The sequence below is a fragment of the Pyxicephalus adspersus genome, chromosome 5 (assembly GCF_032062135.1).
Source record: "Pyxicephalus adspersus chromosome 5, UCB_Pads_2.0, whole genome shotgun sequence".
NCBI classification, from domain to species: Eukaryota; Metazoa; Chordata; class Amphibia; order Anura; family Pyxicephalidae; genus Pyxicephalus; species Pyxicephalus adspersus.
The window spans coordinates 16,893,086-16,918,164 of record NC_092862.1 but is presented as its reverse complement, the minus strand read 5'-3'; the positions used below and the strand labels follow the sequence as shown (position 1 = coordinate 16,918,164).

At 35.7% G+C, this 25,079-nt stretch overlaps 1 protein-coding gene across 1 annotated transcript in view; it reads right to left on the bottom strand.

Annotated features, from left to right (window-relative positions):
- The window catches only part of CSMD3 (CUB and Sushi multiple domains 3), a 297,101-nt gene that overhangs the window by 196,253 nt on the left and 75,769 nt on the right, over positions 1 to 25,079 (bottom strand). Inside the window, exons 21-23 of the mRNA XM_072413237.1 lie at positions 25,016 to 25,073; positions 21,332 to 21,526; positions 7,850 to 7,966 (exon numbers count right to left, since the gene is read on the bottom strand). Of these exons, the coding sequence (XP_072269338.1) occupies positions 7,850 to 7,966; positions 21,332 to 21,526; positions 25,016 to 25,073 (370 nt within the window). The remainder of the gene's footprint in view (positions 1 to 7,849; positions 7,967 to 21,331; positions 21,527 to 25,015; positions 25,074 to 25,079) is intronic.

Sequence of the window (25,079 nt, the reverse complement as noted above, 5' to 3'; positions counted from 1 at the left end):
GAAGCCTTCTGATTACATATGATCAAAAATAATTCTCAGATTTGGCCTACAGATTACATGATCAGGAAACACTTTGATTGGTGCCTGATTATCAGTGGGGATCCTGGTTGTTTGTGATTTAAGTGGAAGATATTCAGTAAAGACAAGAAAAAATGATGTTTTATTACAAAAATAAATTAAATTTTATTTAGAACTTGGATAATTGTTACACGTCATCAGAATAATTAAATGAAACTTTTAAAACTATTTCAAGCAGGTATTATTTTTAGAAATAAGAGAATACAGCTGATTTTATCCTGGCAGGTCAATAATTAAACCTATAATTTACTTTGCAGGTCTGATTATCCGTTCTATACCCTTATTGGTTTATTTCCGTATCCCACACTATGGTACATGGGGTCACATAGGGACAGTCTGTGACATGTCTACACAAGCCAATGTCCCCATCAGTGACCTTTGAAGAGTTTTAGCGGGGCAATTTGCACTAGTAATGACACGACACAAAGCCTTATGAGTGTGCTTTGTCTTCATGACATAGATATCCTTGGGCTTTGCTAAGTCCACTACATTTACTATGTTTTATTAGGGATGGCCGGTGTATCTGCAGTAAAATAGAATAGGTGGGAGGACTGCTGAGTGCTCTGCTTCCAGCAAATGAACCTCCAAGGAGTATTATAAACTGTTAGATGAGACTCAATGTGTCGTCTATGTTTTATGTTTACTTATGGATACAGTCGGGATGGATTAGGGCATCTTTTTTGCTTTTATCACTGTCAGTGTCTCCACTTGGTAGATTTACCGCTCTGTTTGATGGGCTTTGTTGAATACAAATATTTTAGGTGTCATAAGAAAAAATAAAATTAATCTTCCTATGAGAACACTGATTCTGCGGATTTCCCTTCATTTGTACAAATTTCATCTCATTTTCTGTTTCATGACCAGGGCAGGAAGGGACAGGCAAAAAAAAAAATCATGGCATAGGTTTTCCTGTCCTATCTAAAGCTAAAAAGAAAACATAAATACACTCACAGGCAGATAATTTAAAAAATACTCATACCATTTTTTTTATCTACAAAGTGCAAAAAAATCATATATCTCCATGTGCCTCCATTGGTCTATATTAATGAAGAATTAAACTGTGGGCTCAAACCATGAACATCTCTTTTTTGCTCCCTCGTGCTGTCAAAATATATCAGTGAAAGTGTTTATGCGCTCTGTTTTTTTCAGACTGTAATCTGTAAGCATTGTTATACGTTGTGGAGAGAGAAGGGGGTGTCTGTGTAGTCCTCAATTACTTTTTGTCTTAAAGCAACAATGTTGCACCTCCATAGACACAGTAAAGTGAGTTAGTGTTGTCACCCTAGCACAGAACTGTGTTAGTAGCAGGATCATCAGCTGAAAAAAATGAGAAAAAAGCCTGAAAAATGATCTTGTTACACCTAGGAGCTAGCTTGCAAAATACTACATCATTGGTCTTTGGTTTAGATATAGGCAAATTACAGGCCTGCAGCAACAGTATGGGAGTGCTTGGGAATCATTTTGCTCATGCATTTGCACATTGCTGCGTTCGTTTTGCTGCAGTTTGTGGCACAATTCTAGGATGCAACATGTAGCTTGTAGCCACTCTTGAGCCGCTTCTCTTGACTTGAATGGGGATGCAGTTAGCTAAAGTTGAATGTGGTTGTTGCTAGAGCACTGGAAATGATCAATAATCCCTTATGGTGCTGTGACCAACTACAACCACACTCAACTGCATGACAAAAAATTTGTCAAATGCTGCGGTTGACTCCCAAAACTTCTCCCAAGCACATATAGGGGTGCCAAGAAACAGCTAACCACATAGTTTAAGTCTGTACATCCAAAAGAGGACATATTTTATGATAAAGTTTATAAACTAAAAATACATTTCTTCAATACAATATTGCATAGATAATATATTTCTCAATGATATATATCTCTCCTGTAAAGATCTACCATACTGTATAATGTAAGAGACTTCATTTCTAATTTAGACATTTTTTATGGTTTGAATAAATTCACTCAATTTTCTTTTCTAATATTTAGCTGTGTGACATATGAAAGTATTTTGTGATCTGGCCACCGGCACATCAGATGCCATTTGTGCCATTGCTTCAGACATATGCATAGAAAACATGGCTTGGAGTCATAGCTGCGTGCTCTCCAGTGTAACACTAAAATGTCTGTAACGCCACCAAGCTCTGCTCATGTTGTTGCCACCTGTGACATGGAGTGCAGCAAACAAAACAACAACAGCAATCACGTTTTATCACATCATCGACAACTGCGTTCCCATGGATTTCTTTTTTATCATATGCTGCTGTATCATTGGACCAATTTGGGACACAATAATTATTCTAGTTATTAATCTGCTTATGTTATTATTTTTTGGCAGGAAAGAGCTCCACATCTTGTTATTAATATGGGTAAAGCAGAAAACTGGTTTTCATTATGTTTTATAGTAAACTTATACTAATAAACTTTGGTTGATGAAAAGAGCTGACAGGTCAGCTTCTGTCTCAGCTCATTTTGCCAAATGAATACCCTGAGCTGTGCGCTGCACTTGGCATGACTCTGTGTCGGAATGAAGAATGAATGGGAATCACAGTGTCTCAACCTGGCCGATGAAGATGGCTGAAGACCCCAGACCCAAAAGAAGACTGGGCGAGGATGAAAGTGATGGTGTCTAAGGGGATCCTGGACAGTGCAATGTTGGAGAAAACTTTTTCAGCAGGTAAGTCTGCAAAAATGTGTAAAGATGCTTTGCATACTTGCACAATGCAGCTAAAACCTTGGGGGGCAAGACATTCCCGATAAGGCGATTTCTGCTTTTAAAGCTTACCTGCAGTTTTACAGCTGAAGAGACGGATCTCCTAAAAATTTTACCTTCTCTGTCTGCTTGGACTTAGTACTTCCTCCGCCGCAAACCAGGAACAAGCATGCTAAACAGAGAGCCAGGTTGAAGTCCAAAATGCTGATCTGTGTACTTTTTTCAGGTAAGTTTTAAGGATTAGAACCTCTGGACAGTTAGGCAAGTCTCCTAACCAAAATATGTATATGAAATATGGATGTGAGAGCTGCCAAAAAATTTGTTATTCTGTCCATTTGGCCCCGATATTTGCAGAGCATGGCCAACTTACAATCTAATGAGGGGATGAGACATCTAGAAGAGGCATAAACAATATCTTCTGTTATAAAAGCCTACCAGCCAATATGTTTTTTAGACTTTATGGAGAAGGACCATTTGAGCATGAAGACATTTGAGAATTTTCAGAGACATGAGATTTATTAAAGCTCTCCAATGCTGGAGAAGATACACTTTAATCAGTGAAGCTGGGTCATCCAGCAAACCTGAAATGGATCTGGTTCAGGAATCAAAACATTTGCTAGAAAATAGGAAACGACTTTGAAGAAATCCATTCCAGGTTTGCTGGATCACCCAGCTTCACTGTTGAAAGTGTATTTTCTCCAGCCTTAATAAATCAGGCTCACAGAGTCAGATAAAACGTTCAGAAAGTAGCTAGAAGGGTCATGAGCCTAAATTCCAAAAGGAATGCTCCAACCAGTAACTTCCTGGGTACCTGGTATCCATTTACCAAGACAAACTCACACATAGAAGGCCATCAAGGTCCTGGTCATTTCTTGGAGTGCAATTCCTAGTTTCTTGCAAGTGTACAGTAGCAAAAAGATCAAAGATCAATCATGACAAATGGAAGGTATGTTTGATTTTGGCAAAATGACTGCTCATTCCATACCTGAAAAACAGTTTTGCACCGCCAGGAAAAATCTTTTGCCAGCTAATATATGATGTTTGCCAGCACATTGTGACCATAAGACCTTGGTTTTTTGTCAGCTGTCAGAATAGTTACATCCAGCTTCAGTCTGTGGGGTTGGTAGGTATATATTATTTCATCTTTTACTATTTGTTGTATGCTTTCCTTCCTTTATTTTATTTTTAAACTTTTTCCCTGTTCTTTAAAATCTTTCTTCATATACGCCACATGTGTTGCAGACAAGTTAATCTGTGATTTTACAGAAGATGCCAGATGTGGATGCTAGTCTTGGCTGCTGACTCTTCTAACAATTCCAAATAGATTATTACACTGTACATCAGACGCCCACACTTTCATTAAAAGAAACGTATCCTAAGAGGAATACATAGACTGCATTGCTGGCCTCTTTTTTAACATGCTAGTTTCTTGACTTCTGTAGTTCAGAGATTCTGACTTTTTTTTAGAATTCAGGTGCTTTCTACTTGACCCATATCAGTATGGTATTAAAGGCAGGGTGTCGGCATACCAGGTAGAACTTTCTAAAAAGGTTATTGGTGGTCAAAAATAGAAGAATATGTAAAATGTAGAAATCCATATGTGGAATATGTGGAAAGTAGAGAGGTTATCTCTGTGTTTTAACTAGTATGTAGCTTACAGTTTTAAAGTATATATTATAAAACAAAGTATTTAAACAGCTAACCATACTCTAGCACAGGGCTCTGTGGAACACTACTTGAGCAATTAGCAATTTGTGCCTCTCAGGTCAAGTGATATCAATGATATTTGTGGCTTATGGGTGACATTCTTCCCACTGATCACCAAGATAATGTACTGTGAGCTGTGGATATAGTAATTATAGCAGGGTTTCTATGAAGATCTAAAAGTTATTACAAGTGTTTCCCCATGTTAACAAGGTTGGAGAAAGGCTTTTTTAGCATGTTTGGTTCAGTAGTTGTATGTATTTGCCCTTGTATAGAGAAACAAGAGCTAAGAATCAACTCCAATAAAGTTTTCCATGGGAAGTGTGAGTTGTCTAAATGTCCTTGATAAACCACAACTACTAAAGAAAACCTACTTTTTGTATGCAACATGCACCTTCGATAGACTGGCTGTGGTATTTTTATTCTACATTACTGTATAAAACATCCATATTGTCATCCACCTTGGTCCCTTTAAACTAAATCCTATTATTTATTTGATATTCTGCAAGCAAAAACATGATCTTGACACCCAAAAAGTTATGGCATACTCCATATGCAGGATAACCTCCTATACTAAAAATACAACTGTTGCCTGAGTTAATGTAACTATCAAATCAAAACAACACGAAAAAGGCAATTTGGCAGGGTAAGCTTTCATACACTCTGCCAACTTACTAATGGGTCTCAACGGATGGCGCATCTTGACATTTGCTTCAGTAACATCTGTATGATGAATGCTTTTGTATTCCAGCGGCAGCACAAGTGTAAAAACACTTGTAAGGCTGACAATGTAAATCGGGTGCTTTGCAAGTATTTAGTGCATGACAGAATTTTGCCATTCTGTCTTTTGTTAAATCAACGCCACTCTTCCCCTACTCAAACACGCATCTTTTGTAATGAACAATGCACTGTGCCAAATGATATAAAGAATATACATAAGAATACATAAGAATAATGTAAACTGACTTGCCCATATGGTACCATCAGTATACATCTAGACAAGTGTTTCTCAAACTTTTTAACATGGAGGAACTACTTGAAATAACTTTCAGGTCTTCAGGGAACTCCTGCTATAATTTTTATATCCACAGCTCACAGTATATTAGCATGGTGCTCAGTGGGAATAATGCTTCTTACATTGCTGGCCAGGGGGAAAGAATGTCACCCTTACAGATAACCAAAAATATCATTGGTGTCACCTAAACTGAGAGTTGCAAATGGCTCTTTACTCATGGAACCCCTAGCAACCTCTTGGAGGAACCCTGGTTGAGAAACACTGCTCTAGATTTTACAAAATTATGCATGCAAATATACTTTAACTATCCTAATTTTACTATATTATACATTTCAAACAAAATTAAATAAAAATAAAATGACACCTAATAAAATTACCCCAACTACTTTAGCTCTTGCATCTCTATATCCTTTATAGGTCAGATAAATCATTACATTTCAAGTATGGAACAATTTTTTCAGCATTAACTTTGACATTACTTACTGACAATCATCATTGGCCAGAAGCTTAGTTCTAAACAATGGAGTGGCAATAAAGCTATTCTCTGCGACATTCTTTTGGGTACCCAGGTTAGACTGGGCTCATATAAAGTGGGTTAAATGTGAACTGGGCATCAGTCAACTCAGAAGACAACTGGCAGCTAGCCATAAGAGAATAAGCAAACTCAGAAATGGAGCATGTGGGTTTAGTTCCCATACTTAACATGTCATTCTTCCCCTCCCAGCCACCATGCATTCCTATTAGGCATTGACAAAATATTCATCTTGTTGGTAGGAAAAGGAGGAGTTACAGTTTCCAAGTCATTTTGCATTTTCTTTTCATGTTTTCTGTAGGGTAACTCCAAGCTATGCCATGCCTAAACCACCCATACGATTGGTTTAGGCTTAGCAACAGTGGAGGTTGTCACACTTTTTTTTAATTTACAAATACATTTTATTAAAATACATGAAAAAATGAGATTGCTACGGTAAGAATTGAATAACACTACCAGGAGAGATGCTAATTAGTATTTCTTTTTCAGTATGCTATTTATAGAAAGAGCTGACGAACAATAAACTAACTGGACAAGAGATGTCTTGGGTTAGTTAATCAGTCATCTAATTAGTAATACTGTAACTAATGTATGCCATATGTGGATTTTTCTTTTTGCTGACTCTGTATGTTTTACTGAATGTACATGCAAGCTAGAATGCTTGGAGAGCATCTGAAGCTTACTCTGAAAGCACCTTGCAAAAATCATCAAGTTAATTTTCAATAGAACAATTGCCTAATTACAATGGAATTTTCCTTCTCAAAAATAAAATAAAGACTTCTACTGATGGTCATAAGCACAAATCGGATCAGCCTTCGTCATCAAAATAGCTCAAGCTACAACACAACAAGCAACATAGATATAGATTCTAGAAGCTGAATTTCAGGAAAAATACCAATTTACCTTTACATTTGCATTTACACATTTAGAATTGAAAACTTCCAGGACCCTCATTTACTTACTTTAATCTGCTCTCACTTGACCACCCACAGTGCCTCTTCTAGTAAAGAAGACAATATAGTCTTGGTGTAGCCACTTGTTTCGTAATATCAAAATCCCACCACTGTAAAGCACCATTGATATCATGATTGGCCAAAACTATTTAGAGTAATAGTTTTGGACGACAGTGGGAACAAACCAACACTGTGCAGTTAGGCATCTATATGGAAAAGGAAGAAGACTGTAGGAAAGCATATGACCCAACCAGCTTGTCTGTTTTTAACATTACTTCTTGATGTAAAATACTTGCAGCCTTTACACATTACAGTGTATGCTCCAGCTCCACTTCTGGAAGTTGTAAAATGCCCAGACAGTTTTATTCAATCACACATTCACAAAAGCTATATTAGTTACATTTGTGGTGACCATCTAAAGAAGGAAGACACTCGAAGTAGAAAATGACTCAGAGAGACGTAATATGACTTCATGCACAAGTATGAACAATTGTACATTATGGAAGGAGTTTCAGGATTTAAGTCAACTGTAACAGGCTTACCATATATTATAACATAAACACTGTTCAACTGTCTGTTTAAAATGTAATAAAATAGTATCTAGAGTGTCAAGGTGGGTTAGATATTTCTGTTGTTAACTATTAAACAAGTACATTACAAACATCAAGCTCATAATTCCACACATGTGCAGTCAGTTGACCTTATAGTTTTATTAGGCTTTAGTTATGATTGGCAAGCCCACATATCCATCAGCAGAGCTGTAAACAGGAAACAAAACTAACAACCCAAGTTGTATTTCAGATGAAATGTACAGCTGCATCCAAGTACTTTATAACATAATCTTTCACTTTACTCACCAAACTCCTTGGGAACTGCCACAGAATACACGCAGTTGTGTCCAATACTGTAGTTTTTGGGATAGTTTGGTGATAATACGGTGCCTTCTGAGCCAGTAGAGCGACTTCCACATGGAGCTGAAAAATGATCAGGTGTTATTTTAAAAGAGATTTTTGCAAGGCTTCTCTGCATCCACAGACGTTCTGCCAGACACACGGTTTGTAGAGCAAATACAATTAGAATGTAATGGTTGAAGAAATATTGGAGCTATAGAGTACAGAACCAGAGTACATAGATGTTTTGAAAAAAATGACATGAGGACTTATGTTCAAATTTTTCATAAACTAGTTTCATAGTTTCAATGTTGATAAAGCATTAATACAGATACAATATACAGTGTGTATATAAATATATATATATATATATATATATAGGGATAGGGGAGAAGAATAAGCCACAGCGGGGAAATGAATGAAACCGATTAATCGGTGAATGTAAGGTTCACAAGTTCGATTTATTTTTTGTTTCATTTGGTTTGCACTTATGGTGAATGTTGAAAAGCTTTCCTTGGCGTTCCATACACTGGGCTTGCTTGTTTTTGATCGATCAAGAGAGGGCAACATAAAATGTTGTCAAAACTGTCCAACCTGCCAGCGATATTAGGGTTTTCAAGATTTTAGCTTGGGGTAAAAAAGTGACTCAAACATTTTTAGTGAAAATTGAATTCTGTAAGAATTTAATAAAGAATTGTCCGCTGCTCATTTTCAGATAGCAGATAGGACAATTTTAGTTAGAACAACGTTCTTGTACTAAAATTGTTGTAAACACTGCTTGGGGATGAGGCATATATCTGTGGGAATTATTTGCTGGAGGACACTAATTTGTTTTCCTATATAAAGTCAGATAACAGATACAACATAACATTGTGCAACTAACAAATTCACTACCCCAATAATTGGTAAATGTAACATAAATGTGTTATATGTTCCCCTAAAATGCAACAAAAGTTCCACTTTGAAAATGAGTGATCAGGTAGGTCTTTATCATAGAAAGGGAAAGGCAATTACCTTTCTGCATAAAAACATACCTGTCTGCCTGATCGCTGTCCTCATCTTTAAAAAAAAAAAACACTGAGCTGTGCATACCCAGTGCATCCTGGCTTCCCATGCTGCTGGGATTGAATGTACTTCTATTCAACTGTGCAGGAACTAGGACTGTTTAATCAAGATGACCAGAGACCCGAGTCCAGAAAGAAGTTTGTGCCGAGCCAGTATCAGAACAAGGACAGGTGAGTGTAATTAAAAAATTGAGATCAGGCAGGTCAGTTTGTTTTATTTAATTCTACTTTAAAAAGAACTTGAACTATATAAACTATGTTAAAATAGTAGTCAAAATAATAGTCTCCAGCATTGTTTACATGCCTACTGTCAATAGCTCCTTGCAGATTATTTTCTTTATTTATATACCATGCTTATTCTGTACCAATGTCCGAGTTGAAAAGCCTGAAAATTGGTGTTCTGATGTTACATGGGGATTATTTAAGAAGTACCAGGAGAAGTTCAGAAAGGACTTTTTCATAAAAAACAAAAAAAACATAGACAGAAGCAGGGAAATCCTTACACTGCAGGTCCTCAGGTACAGCTTCCCCTCCAACAAGGAGAACAGAGAGCAGCGCAGTCTGACATTAACAAATCTCTCTCATTATCATGATTGGCAGTGAGAGTCATAGGCCCTGATTTATTAAAGTTCTCCGAGGCTGGAGAGAATACACTTTCAACAGTGAAGCTGGGTGATCCAGCAAATCTGGAGTTGATCTGGTCCAGAATTGAAAACATTTGCTAACAAAAGTTTGACTTTTAAGAAGTCCATTACAGGTTTGCTGGATTACCCAGCTTCACTGTCGAAAGTGTATTCTCTCCAGCCGTGGAGAACTTTGATAAATCAGGGCCATAGTGTTTCAAATGATCTCCCAATGCAGATACTGGTATGGGGCTGAAGGTACAGGAAATACTTATGTAAAAAGGTGCAGTTTTTAGAAGGAAATAAACACACAAATAAATACTTTAAGGTACTGCTAAGGCATAATTAACATTTCTATAAGTTGGCTATCAGCCAGTAAATATTTATTTTGAGTTCAGATCCAATTTATTTGTAGGAAATAAAAATTTATATAAATTGCTGGAAAAGCACTGGTATATCTATGCTTTTATTTTTAAATCAATGACTGTTTTCCTAATTTCCAGATAGGGTAATGCAGAAAAAGCTTTACTGTGTTAACAAACTGCTTGCTTGCAATTCTGGCCTAATGAAACTAATTATGCAAAAGATTATTCTCAATCAATACGTATAAAACAGGTTAACAGTAATTAGAAGTGTAAATGAACTATATTTAACATCTGGACACTGCATCACAAATGCAGATGATGCGGAATGAGATTAATCAATCACACTACTTTTCATATGGGGGTTCAATGACATGACCGATACCTGTCTTCTGAATATGATGACAGCTGTTAGCTCTTTGTTCCTTTTTACATCATCAATACACAAATACATATTTCATTGCAAAGCCATTTTTACCAATTGCAACTTTATGAGGCATTTAATTACCATATTCATCTACAATTGTCATGATACTGGACAGCTGCATAATAAAAGACACATAGACTATATATTCCTCTGAAAATCCATTGGTGAGATTTAGCTTGTGGGATTTCTATCTCACTTATGGGAAAGCCAAAAGGCTTCAATCAAGCAAAGTTTTCAATATTAAGCTTCTTTCTAATATATTTGGACCACTAAAATTACTGATATTGGACCGCGCATGCACAGGGAGCCGGGTGTCACTCATAGGGGAAGAAACTTCCCCTTTAGTGGAGTCATGATGCCAGAACGGCTCACTCTCCCCAGTTCTGAGCCTGCAATAGGAGAGTGGTTGTGTCCAAAGATACAACCTGCCCACCGCCCTGAGCCTGGTATCCGTACGGGGGACATGGTCCACGACTTTGCCCAGAGTGCCCTGCCAGTGAGGTACTTCTCCTGTCCCCACTCGGGGGTGCACCGACCAGAGCTACGGACCACCAAAATTTTCTCCACCGGTTGGCGACTGCTGCTCTAATAAACATTCATTTCTTATTTACAGAGGTAGCAGGTACTTTACTTTGGGCTTCTACCTTTAATACCAGTATGTTGCTAAAGAAGCATGTTGTCAGCATGTGACATGTTGTGACAGAGCTTTTACAATAAAGCAAGAATCCTGTACTTTGGGCTGCTGGTGACTTTGTCTTCTCTTTTAATGAGTTCTACATGGCACTATCCATGGCTTTCACTTCAAGCACCTATCATCTTTTACAAGGTCTGTCTGCTGTAAGGAGTGCATTCTTATCACGGACATTGTGTGGCAAGGATTAGACACTTCGAAAGGAGAAACATCCCTGGTAATATATACAAAAATAATTGATTTTATACTGGATTGCAGGATTTTCAAGGTAGTTTCTATATTTTTCATATATGTTTAATTATAAAATGCACAAATTAAAAAAATCACTATAAAAAATAAAAGTTTTTCATGTATTTGCAGACATTTTAAATTATATAAAATACTTCTACAACACCCATTGCATTATCCAAGAATAGCCTGTTTATATATGAATATATTTAACCTCAATGTTCATATAATATTCCTTCCCTGGAGGCAATTATGGAAAAAGCACATGATCACTAGGGTCAAAGATATAATAAATACAGGCTATTCATGGAAATTGCAATACAGGCTATTCATGGAATGTGTCTTGTAGAGGCTTTTTATATACTTTAATGTGCCAGTATAAAAAAATGAAGTTTTCTTAATTTGTTTCTTTTGGAAGTGGCATGATAAAGAATAACTAAATGGAATGTACCTTGAAAATCCCATCTGTATATTTGCTTTGTAGAAGAGTGACACTTCTCCAACTACATGCCATAGAGCAGTGGAACTCTGTGGAATTCTAGGGTTCTTCCAGAGGTTACAAGGGGTTCTTTGAGCAAGGATCAAAGTGTACCTCTTAAATCAGTTAAATTGATCCAAATGATCTTTTTGGCTATCTGTGAGGGTGACATTCTTCCTACTGACCACTACACTAATATACTGTGAGCTGTGGATACATTAAGTACAGCAAGGGTTTCCTGAGGTTATGAAAGTTATTTCAAGGCTGTTGATTAATGGAATACTGGAACGGTAGTCTGATGAAGCGTGTGTTTTCCATGAAATGCTTCCCCTCATGGGTTCTATCAGTGATTTAGGTTACTGCAATTCATACCAATTGTTTACTTTTTTGACTGACTTTTGTATGTCAAATGACAAGGTATTAATGACTTTTAATGGTTAAATAACTAATATAAAACAATTGATTTTATCCTATGTTTTGAAATTATTGTTTTTTTTATAAATTATTATAAACAACTTACAGGTGGATGTGATTGTATTCATTATTAAATATAAGTATGTCTAATTTTATATAGTTATACATACTCACATTTATATTTTCATAAACGTGTGTCTAGGAATCAAAAACAGATAAAAGAAAAATCCTAGCAAAACATAGTCAATATTTTCTTTCACAGAATGTGGTTTTCTGTCATTTTTCAAAAGCCAGCCAAAAAGGGCCAATGGCATCAGCTGTTCAAAAGTTTACATTTACATGCAATAATATAGGAATTAAGTGTCCTATCTGGTGATGTCGACAGAAATGATTACTTGTCATGCCTTTGTTGAATGAATGTTTCATATACATACTTTAATTAGATCTTGCTCTTAACTGCCATCATCCTGTGCCAAATGGTTTAGTATATTACACTGGATAATCTTCACATGCATTCATAATGGAATGAGAATTGTGGATTTGGTTCACATCCCAAACTTATTAGGTAAGCTTCAAGGGCATCTGAAAGGAATGTCTTTACAAAGGCAAGTCTTTTTTTTCCCAAAGATGAAAGTCCAAACATAAGACAGCTTTTCATTCTAACAAATTTGGCATCTAAAAGATGTAAACTAATGATTTGGGAAAGAGAAATACTGTGGCAGAATGAGTTATAAGATTTCTAGAAGGAGGATTTGTTGTTCATGGTCATTGGTACCTAATGAGCATACGCAGAAAATTTTGGAAAATCCATATGCTCGATCCCATGTTTGCAATTTCTCCAGCCAGAGACTATAGGGTTTTTAATGACGCAATTTAGTGTGACCAGAATGTTTTTAAACCTACATAGGTTAAGGTTGTAGTTTGGGTATCTAAATGGGGATGAGGTTCAAGTTTGTCTAAATTTGAATTTGGAAGTTTTCACAGATTCCAATGTGAAAGACATTGCAAATTGAAATTCTTCCATCTGATGTTTTCCTTGCAAACTGTTTTATTAAATATAAGTATGTCTACTTTTATATAGTAATACATATTGGTGGTTGTCAGAAACACCAAGCAACTGAGATGCTCTCTGCAATTACCGTAGCAATGTTCTCCCATCAGACCCCGTTGAAGGGTTTACTGAATAGGTTTTCCTTGAATGGGTTTATCTAACTCCTAGGGAAATAACCAGTGCCCATTTATTTATCAACATGTTCTAATCTTGCTGAGAAGAGCTACACATTCTGAAACCTAAGGATGTATAAGTTGCCACACCATAAATTTTATGACAGTTGCCAGAAAACTTTTTTTTGTATAAAAATTGTATACAAAAAAAATTGGTTTTGTATAAAAATGATTTGTGAACATTTTGTTTTAAGAAAAGAATGTTGAAGTTCACAAATCAATATGGTAAAAATGAGTGTGTTCAAACAATAAAAAGTTGGCAGCAATCTTGATGTAGATTGTTTCAAATGAAAAATCTGTCTTCAAAAAGACAAATCACTAAAAAGCTGCTGGTGTTTGTCTGTGTGCTTTTAGGAAATGCACACTTAAAAGATTAGGTGAATTTACAAATATTGTGGTACTTATTGATAAGTCCTTCAGAAGTTATGAAAACTTGCAAAATGTAATATGTTGAAATTACCATTATTTAGGTGTCGCTACAAGTTTCCTTTTTTATGCTAAGAGCATTTTCTGCAAGTACAGTGATACCTCAGCTGAAGAGTGTCCCTGCTAACAAATATTTCAGCTAACTTATTTTTCACTGTTTAGAAGACTCGGCTAACAAATATGGATTTGGCTAACAAATGTAAAAAAAAGCAGAAAACTGTTACATTCCTAACATGGACATTGCTTGGCAATTTTAACTATCATCAACCATTACTCCTATGCTTGATGTTGTCTCAAAATTCACATTGAATTGAGGATTTTTTAGACTACTTTTGGCTTCTTTTGCACCAACTCCTGGTTTTGCCTATTATGCAAATTCAAGTTTTACTAGTTGACTTTATCAAAGTCAACTGATGAAACACATCAGATATTCTGATGATATTTTAGCCTGCAGTGAATGTCTGTAAAATAAATGTTTCACGTATACCTATCGTTCTGGTGTTAATTGAACTGAAACTTAACTGTCAACACTATCCAAAACTTTTAGTATCCCAGCTTCTGTATTTTCTTCTCCCAACTCATAGCATCACCATATTATGGAAGCTGCAATCCAACGAAACAGTGCGCTAATAGTCTGGATGGAATTAAAGCGAGAGTGCCCTTAGAGACTGGAGTCATTTTTTATTTGAAAATGTGGGAACTGAAGATAGTTACAGTGTCTACTTGAATGAAGTGAGCCATTTTCTTAGCTGGCATCCTAAGGTTAAGGTGCAAATGTGTTTAGACCCACATAATAATTGGTTGGTTTATTTGATTGCAGTAAGTGTCCAATGGGCTCAAAAGGGCTATTGAACACAAGACTGGTGTAACTGTATATTAGAAATGTATTTTTTTTTAAATGGCTAAAGCTTTTAGAAAGCAAATATCACTGTAACATTTATCTATCTAATAAACTATAAGAGGAATTATATTGTGTATATTTTTTTCTGAAGATTTAAATCTGTTCCCAATTCCCCCATTCATTTCTACCCTAGGTAGCCTTCTTCATCCAGCAGCATTTAATATTCTATAGGTACAAGAATTACTCCTGAACCTATATATTATGAGAACAATCATAGCCATACATAGCATTGCTTTAGCACGTGTACCTTGCCTAAAAACAGTAAGTCTATTGAATTCCCCCTATCAATGGCATCTGGGCTTAGATTACTTGCCTTCTAGTGGCAGAAGGAACACAAACAAATTAACTGAGCCCATTAGGTTAGCAACCCTTAAGTTAGTTACTTCCAGGCACAGAGTAAACTGTTTCTGTGCCTCCAGGAGTGGCAAACTATACTCTAGGTCAACGTGTTTGCATGAGTTACCCTTGAGTTTGTGGTGGTGATATGATTCTTCCTCCAGAAGAGGAAATGCAACGGCATGGCCAGGCACCATGCCACAACCCCACAGCAACTACATCACAAATGCAACTGTGTCAAATTCTTGGCAACGTGGTTCCCAACCGCTCCCATACAGTTGAATTGGAGAGGTCAGAAGTACAATTGAGTATACAGCACAATGCACCAAATATGCATAGAATGCATACAATACAATGTACTGCAAGTTTGAAACAGGACTTCTCAATGTTAAGGTAAAAAAAAAAAAAAATAAAACAGTCTAAAATCTCTAGGAACTAGCATCATTATAAAGGATAAAAATAAAATAGGAACATTTACAGATCAAATAGATTAAGCATTACTGCAAGGAAAGAATTCATTTCATGTATAGGTTCTTTTTCACTATCATTTTAAAAAAAAAAGTTAGCAGAAAATTTTGAAGATGACACATAGACTGCGCACACTGCAAGAAAAATGCATCTCAACTCTAAAGAATATCATGACAGCGCTCTTTATTTGTGTTCCTGATGGAACACCAGCTGTGCTGATGTCATATATCACATTAAAAGGATTCGGCAGTATGAACTGCAGCCCCTGCATGAAAATTATATACAGCACAAGACTTCATTGTATGACAATCAGCCACAGTCTAGACAGAATAGCTTTCATGTATTAGAAACACAGTCATAAAAAATTAATTTCCAGAAAAAAAAAAATTTTCTTCTTTACATTAACTTAACTAGAAATCATTATCAGGAGGTAGCATGGGAGATTTATTTTGAAATTGAATCCATCTGATTTGATGTTTTTACTATTTTTTATAAAAAAAACAAAAAACAAAATTTGATAATTCAGTATATCAATCATTTAGGATTAAATTAAAAATTAAACATTACAATAGGAAAAACTGTTCTATACACCCCACTCCACTCATTAGAACATCAAAAATTGGTACTTAACATAAATGACTGCTATTTTTTTAGATTACTTGGAGATGAAAAAAACAATCTAGGTCTATGTTCTTAGAGTTGATTAAATATGTAATTGAAAGCAAATATCACTGTAACATTTATCTATCTAATAAACTATAAGAGGAATTATATTGTGTATATTTTTTTCTGAAGATTTAAATCTGTTCCCAATTCCCCCATTCATTTCTACCCTAGGTAGCCTTCTTCATCCAGCAGCATTTAATATTCTATAGGTACAAGAATGACTCCTGAACCTATATATTATGAGAACAATCATAGCCATACATAGCATTGCTTTAGCACGTGTATCTTGCCTAAAAACAGTAAGTCTATTGAATTCCCCCTATCAATGGCATCTGGGCTTAGATTACTTGCCTTCTAGTGGCAGAAGGAACACAAACAAATTAACTGAGCCCATTAGGTTAGCAACCCTTAAGTTAGTTACTTCCAGGCACAGAGTAAACTGTTTCTGTGCCTCCAGGAGTGGCAAACTATACTCTAGGTCAACGTGTTTGCATGAGTTACCCTTGAGTTTGTGGTGGTGATATGATTCTTCCTCCAGAAGAGGAAATGCAACGGCATGGCCAGGCACCATGCCACAACCCCACAGCAACTACATCACAAATGCAACTGTGTCAAATTCTTGGCAACGTGGTTCCCAACCGCTCCCATACAGTTGAATTGGAGAGGTCAGAAGTACAATTGAGTATACAGCACAATGCACCAAATATGCATAGAATGCATACAATACAATGTACTGCAAGTTTGAAACAGGACTTCTCAATGTTAAGGTAAAAAAAAAAAAAAATAAAGTTCAGTAAATGGGAACGCAGGATGGTATTTATTAATGTTAAAATTAAAAATCGCAGTTTTTTGTCAATAAATCCTTTATGTATTGACCGATGTAATCATTGGATTGGACCTTTTGATGATTTTAGGGATATATTTTAAAAAAAAAAGTTAGCAGAAAATTTTGAAGATGACACATAGACTGGGCACACTGCAAGAAAAATGCATCTCAACTCTAAAGAATATCATGACAGCGCTCTTTATTTGTGTTCCTGATGGAACACCAGCTGTGCTGATGTCATATATCACATTAAAAGGATTCGGCAGTATGAACTGCAGCCCCTGCATGAAAATTATATACAGCACAAGACTTCATTGTATGACAATCAGCCACAGTCTAGACAGAATAGCTTTCATGTATTAGAAACACAGTCATAAAAAATTAATTTCCAGAAAAAAAAAAATTTTCTTCTTTACATTAACTTAACTAGAAATCATTATCAGGAGGTAGCATGGGAGATTTATTTTGAAATTGAATCCATCTGATTTGATGTTTTTACTATTTTTTATAAAAAAAACAAAAAACAAAATTTGATAATTCAGTATATCAATCATTTAGGATTAAATTAAAAATTAAACATTACAATAGGAAAAACTGTTCTATACACCCCACTCCACTCATTAGAACATCAAAAATTGGTACTTAACATAAATGACTGCTATTTTTTTAGATTACTTGGAGATGAAAAAAACAATCTAGGTCTATGTTCTTAGAGTTGATTAAATATGTAATTATTGGACGGACAGAATAAATAAAGTCAATTGCATTATTTGTTTTGAATAATAAATGGTACGATAATAATAATAATAATAATAATTAAATTGTAATAATAATAATAATAAAAGCAGCAATGCAGCATTATTGAAGGACTGCAAACCTTAGTAGGAGAAGGAATCCTTCTGTCCATCATAACCGTGCACCCACAAAGGGTCAGCATTCTGTGAAGAGCCCATTGATACTTTGCAAAGTGTTACTGAATAGCAGATATTACACTTTTTTTGTTTTTTTTAGTTCTTTTTTGGTTGGATAATATTCAATATACAGTTCTATTCACCTGAAGAAGCGGTTTTATCCATTAAATTTGTACAGATATCAAGATATAATTACCACTATGGTCCTCCAAATAGGACCCTTTTAACAAGTGGGGAACATTGTATTCAATGTATCAGCTAATATTATCCAAAATGTAATGTTGTATTCATTAGTATTTCTGATGTATGCTACTCTCATTTATGCTATATTGGCACGGAATATTGCTATTGTAACCTTTGCTGTTTGTAATTACCATGTACTAACATTTTGTTCTTTTACATATTAATGGATTCATGCATGCCAAGTCCTTTACTATAGAATGTGTTTTCCATACTAACTCATAATTTTGTTATGTTTTCTTTATGGTTTGCAAATCACAATAGTACCTTTATCATAACAATTACAGTTTACAAACTAGCTCATTATAGCTGCTTATCCTCTAATATATTATAAAGGATTCCCAGATGGATACACAATATTGATGTGTGTGTACTGACTACATTTAAAGGGTGTTTTTTTTAAAGGATATCTAAAAACAGACAATGGTAATTGGCTATTCTATTCACATATTTAAAATAAGAATATGTGATTTGCATAAAATTCTCTTTTAAAGTAGTTGAGAAATAAATGACATTTCATTTGCTTAATCACTATGTATCATAAAAAATGAGATTATAAATAAAGTACTTATCAACTTCTTTATATGATTTTGATGTAGCTCAGTGCTGCTCATATACTGTGTTTTTTTGCAGCCACATTCTTTCTACATGCCTGTAATTCAGCAAATGCTGTAAATGATTTCTTAGCTTTTGTCAGTGTGACATATCTGTATTGTGCAAGCATAGAGGGCATAGGTCTGAAGAAGAACCAGGAAACCCTGACCGAGCATCAGCACCCCTCAACAAATGCTTAAAGTGGGATAAACTCTAGATTAAATATGATCAGGCAGGTCCTTTATTGCAGAAGGAACAAGGAAATGTCCCTTCTTCAGGAAATAGTCTTATCTGTCAAATTTCCATCTTTCTGCTATTCCTGGTTTCAATCTTGGACCATATCATGGGCAGCACGGTGGATGGAAGGTTGGAACTATGGTCTTTGCAGCACTAGAACCCAGGTTTGAATCTCAGCCAGGTTGCTATCTGCATGGAGTTTGTATATTCTCCCTGTTTGCGTTCGATTGGCCAAGTTAAGATTATGTAACTCCTGCAGAGTTCATTTACAGGGACAGCAAGGAAGACAGATGAATCCAATGATCAGGCATGTTTTATTACAGAAGGGACATCTCCTACACCTACCTAATCATGAGCTTTCAAAGTAGAACTTTCTAAAGTTCCTTTAGAACTTCACGGCAGGATCAGCAGCTATAATTTTACAAACAGTGGAATTTCTTTTGGAATGACACAGCCATGCTAGAGTGTATATGAAGTTTTATTGATTGAGTTTATGTATACTTTAGTGTAGCATTTCAAAAGTAAGTAGAGGAAATTATCTGGAAACCTTTAAAATCACATAATCGATGCCATGCCTGCACATTGTACTACAGTGATTTGTATAAAAAAAGTATTATGGAAAATGGAACTCTGCAGGTAGATGGGTCAATGTGAAATTGATCCAGCATTCCAATTCTAACTATCCGGACAAGGTAAATGACATCTGAGCAAACAGCAGAAGATAAAATTGAATGCCAAGAGATAGGTATCTAGATAGATCCTAGATATATGTTATTTTATACTGCATGATATAACATCCATTCTTGCTAATGTAAGTCAAAGTGACACATTTGGAAGTGTGTGTCCTGAAACTGTGATAAGTAGGAGGCATTCGGTCATCATGAGGCGTGAGTGCTGTGGTGGAAGAATGAGTCACTGTTAGTAAAAGAGCTCAGATTTGAGATATTGCATCTTGTGGGTGGCAGTAATGCAGTTTCACAGGATGAATCAGTTATTAGGCTTTTGTATATTTAAGCTATGCAAAATTATGACATTGAGAACAAAAATGTAAGGGGTTAGTGCTGCCAAATCCATTTAAATCCATTTAATTATGGACACACATGAATTACGCAGGTTCTGTGCCTGGTTAAATCCAGGTTAAGGAGAGATTTTAGAGTTCTTTTTTTCTGGCTGCATAAGAATTTTATTTTTCTCTTTCTATAAAGTGACCCTGTCAGTCTGGGATAGAAGAACTTTTTTAAACTTACACTTCTTATGGCCCATATTGCCTCAATTGCAACTCTGTTGCTATATCAGATTTCCAGGGCTTGTTCAAACTCTTGCAAAACACAGTTACCATTGGAACAAATAAGTCCATTTATTATCCTTCATATGACAGGCAGCACCAGGGTAGCAACATTTTCGTGTGGTTTTCTAGATGCTCAATGTTTCCTAGCTCTGCTCTCTTCTTAGACTTAAATGAGAAGTGTTTAAGAATACCTAAAAAGGCTTGTATATGCATTTGCAACTCCCTGTAAAAACGCTTTAGGCATTTTTTAATCCCACATTGAATATATATATTTTGAATCCAGGCCCTTCTAAAAGGCTATTGACCCTCTTTGATAGGAAATGAGGCTGCAAGTAAGTGTGCCCCCTCTCCTACCCACAAAAAGGTCCTCAGAAATCTGGTTTTCCCAAAAAAGAAAGAGCCTCCCTTTTGGAAAAAACAGACACACCTACCCCTAAGGGTGGCAGGAGCCATACTTGGGGAAGAGGGCCTCCACACAATGTGGCCATTTTTTTAAGGGTCAACGGGTGGGGAGGTTTTTTGGAATTTTGAAAACCCCTTTTAATATGAGGGCCCCCAGATGTCTGCCCCCACACCCAGTGGGATTGAGTACAAGTGTACAGAGTACCTCTTACTTATTCCCTGAAAGGGTTAATATTAATACTTGGAACCTAATTGAGGTTAGAAATAGGCACATAACACTGTGTGTAAAAAAAAATTATTATTTTTGATTTAACCAATACTTACCTTTGCATGGTCCAGCAAGTCTCATCAACCTGTATATGTTCCACAATGACTGCTCCAGATTTGTATGATGACCTATCCAGCGGTGCAGAATGTCCAAGGAAGCACATGATTCCTTTAGCCAATCGTGGCTGACCTAGATGAAATCCCACAAGCCTCAGGCGCTCCACAAAAGACAAAATGAAAAATGTTTGTGTAATTTTATACACTGCACCCCAGTATTACATCTTTATCCATTTAATACAGTTCTCCTTTAATTGTTTTTTTCTGTTTTAAAAAAATATCAGATGTGTACAAATTATTTTTGGTATACATAGCTCACCATGGCAGCTTGGTAGCACTCTGTTCCATCCTGGTCTTCCATCATCCCCCATGATACATGTAAGAGTGGAATATCCTTGTAGAACATAGCCAGCATCACAGTAGTAAGTAACGGTAGACCCAAGTTTATAATCCATACCCAGCCTCGTGCCATTCATTATATTTCCAGGGTCAAAACAGGACTCCCTTAATTTAGCTGTAAATTAAAAGACAGCAAAAATCATCACAACAAATGTAAACATTTCATGCAGGGAAGATGCATACACGCATTGCTGATCGATATGTAATTAGAACTACTCCATGATCTAGAAACCCATGGTGTTAAGACAGAAAATAAAATGACTTTGGTGAATTTGAATGAGGAATGACTTAAGGGTTTCCAAAGGCAGATAAAAGACCTCCCATAATCAATAAATGACAAGCTCCTAGACATTTTCTGTCACTATACATCCTTCTAGTTTTTCCTTATCCAAGAATAAAGCTAATATCCATTAACCAGTTTAATATGACCATGCTGTTTCCCCCCAGCACAACAAAGGTAAACTGCCTTGAATGATGCATTTGAGTTAATGAACCTAATGTTTGAAATACAATAGATCTACAGTTAAACCCTGCTATAATTAATATATACATAGCTTACAGTACATTAGTGTGGTGATCAGTGGGAAGAATGCCTGTTACATTGCTGGCCATTGGGAAGAATGTCACCCTTACAGATAGTTAAAAGGATCACTGGTATTAGTTAAACTAACCTGAGGGCCACAAATTTTCAAGGATCCCCTAGCAACATCTGGAGGAACCCTAGGGTTCTATGGGACGTTGTTGTGAAACACTACATTAGACGCTCCATGCAACAGTCATAAGCATTGCAATCATCTCATATAATGCAGGGCCAATAGTATTTAAGAGTTAGGAAAACCCAATTGTGAGAACATTGAGGGTGCCCCCCACAACCCAACAGTTGCATAAAAGAGAAGCCACACTGGCCTCAAGGGCCTAATGGATGACATCAGTTTACATACAAGAAATATGTTCTTTTCCATACTCCCATACTAGCAGATATCTGGAGGATTGAATCACAAATCTTGGGTAAAAAATAGTTATGGGGTCACTGCACATCAATGCTTCAATCAGCAGTAATCTACCTTCATGAACAGATATGTTGCTAGCAGCAGTGCATGGGAATCATCAGAAGTTTTCACATGCACAAAAACATGACAAAATTCCAAGCAAATCCAAAAACAACAAAAAACACTGTTGTCATGGTCTCAGTGGGCCTAATTATTATTATTATTATTATTATTATTATTAAAGCTCTCCAAGACTGGAGAGAATACACTTTTATCAGTGAAACTGGGTGACACAGAAAACCTGGAATGGTCCAGGACTGAAAACATTTGCTAACTTTTAATGCTTGATGGATCACCCAGCTTCACTGATGAAAGTGTATCCTCTCCAGTCTAATAAGTTAGGCCCGGTGTAAGGATGTCTGAATGTTATGATTAGGATAACATCAGTAATTTTTTAATAACTTGTTATCCTAAATGTGGCATTCCTTATTGTGAAAGATCTTAGAAGGGACTCTTTATACAGTTGTGCACTTTATTATGAAAGTAAATTTATTATGAAAGTTACCCTAGCACATTATGTAAAAGCAGCTCTAATGTACATGTGGTACGTGGAACCACATTGGGTTGTTGTCTGTTTGTGACGAAAAAATTAGACATGTTCATTTTTTTTTGTCTATTCCTGTGCATTGACTACCCTAACACAACACATATTAGCATGTGACATAATGTCTGTTAACACAACATGGAACCAAAACGTGTGAAAAATCTTTAAATGCTTTATAATGCAAATACATTTAAGATTTCCAATTGCTTTGCCAACTTGGAAGGACTTTTTTCTGCTTTGTTTATGTCACAAAACAAGGTCCACAAGAACATGATTTGGTGTGGGGGAAACATCTTTAGGATGTTTGGCAACAGATTGTGAGCAAAGTCTTATTAGTAAACATCAGGACCTGGCTTCACAAATGTTCTTTTGACTGGATGAGACTATTGTCCCACACTCACTCCAAAATAATGTGAAAAGCTTTCCTAGAAGAGAGGAGCCTTTTATATCCCCGACTCCATCGTAATGCTCATGGTTTCAGAAACAAATCTTCAATTCATACAGGTGTGATTGTCAGGTGTTTATAAAATGTAGTGTTTATAAAATGTATTCAAAATTATTTATGGGAACATTCTGATGTACAATTGTTTATAACATTTTGAGAAATTATCTGCTTTTTCTAAAAACCGAAATATTGCGGTTGCTTTCTAAAAAAATGTGGGCCTGATTTATTAAAGCACTCAAAGACTGGAGAAGATAGACTATCATGGGAGAACCTTTATTATCCAGCAAACCTGGAACATATTACCTAAAACTCATTCACTATTAGTTGACAAATGGTTTTAACCATGGATCAAAACTATTCCAGGTATGCTGGGTCACTCAGGTTCTCCAATAATCAAGTGTTTTCTCCAGTCTTGGATATATTCATTAAATCAGGTCAAATGGTCCCCTTGCAAGAGGTATTTTATTTAGCTTAGTGAATGAGGTAAAGCAATGTTGACTTCTACCATCCAATTATGTGCAAGGAAAATCATGTTCTTTTAGATTTCACTGGGTATTCTTTGCAAAGTGAATTGTCACCACAATTGCTAAGCTAAGTGAATTATCCCTTGCAAGCTGGTATGGAGAATAAATTCCTTTAATAAGCCACCTTATAGTACCTTAAAGAATGTCCTGTCCTACTTGACAATTGTGTTTTATTATGCAATATCTCGTTTGAAACTTTAAAAAGTTAAAGCTTGTGTCACCAATTTAACTTTTGCTTTTGCCCTCTCTTCCTATCATTGTGTCATTGATAAATTGTACAGCAATAACTTTACCAAATGATCTGTAAAAGGACAAAAGAAGTTTAACTGTGTATAAATAATTTTTAAACTATAAAGCTATTACACTAGCACTGCATATGTATGGAAAATTGCAAAAAAGGCTGATGAAAAATGGAACGGATCAATGATAGTGATATATATGAACCTTTCTAAGAGGAACAAGGTGCCTGCTGTTGCTGAGCTCTTCAAAGGCAACCCCCATACCAAAGGAAATAAAGCCAGTATAGTGGGTGGACACAATAATAAGAACACCAGTATCGTTGAGCTTACTGTTATTTGTGTAAGCTTTACTGAAAAAAGAAAGTTACAAAAACGTTTCTATCTTTGTCATTTGTCTCTTAGTTTTATAAAAGTATATTGTACATTATGGCTGATTTACTTAATTGTGTTTATTTTTTTTATGTATATGTTTTTGCAAGGCATTATATGTTCATTCCACATAAAGAGTTTAGTCCATTACATAAAATGCCAATGAACATTCAGTGTTAATTCTAGGTTGTAATGAGACAAAACTGGACAAATATCAAGGGTGATAAATACATTTGTATGGCACTGTATCTGTTATTTTACATAAATAAAGACATTCATTAGGAAATTATGAGTACATTCTTGTATTTTTAAATATATTTTATTTGATATATTGAATAAAATTATCTTAAGCCACATAATAGTGTAATAATACACCTAAAGTACCATAAAAAAAAAATACATTACATAAATATATATACATTTTTTGAACTCACCTTTGTACTCCAAATGAAAGCCGGTGAAGCTGACAGATCCATCACTTCGAAAAGCCAAATGCAT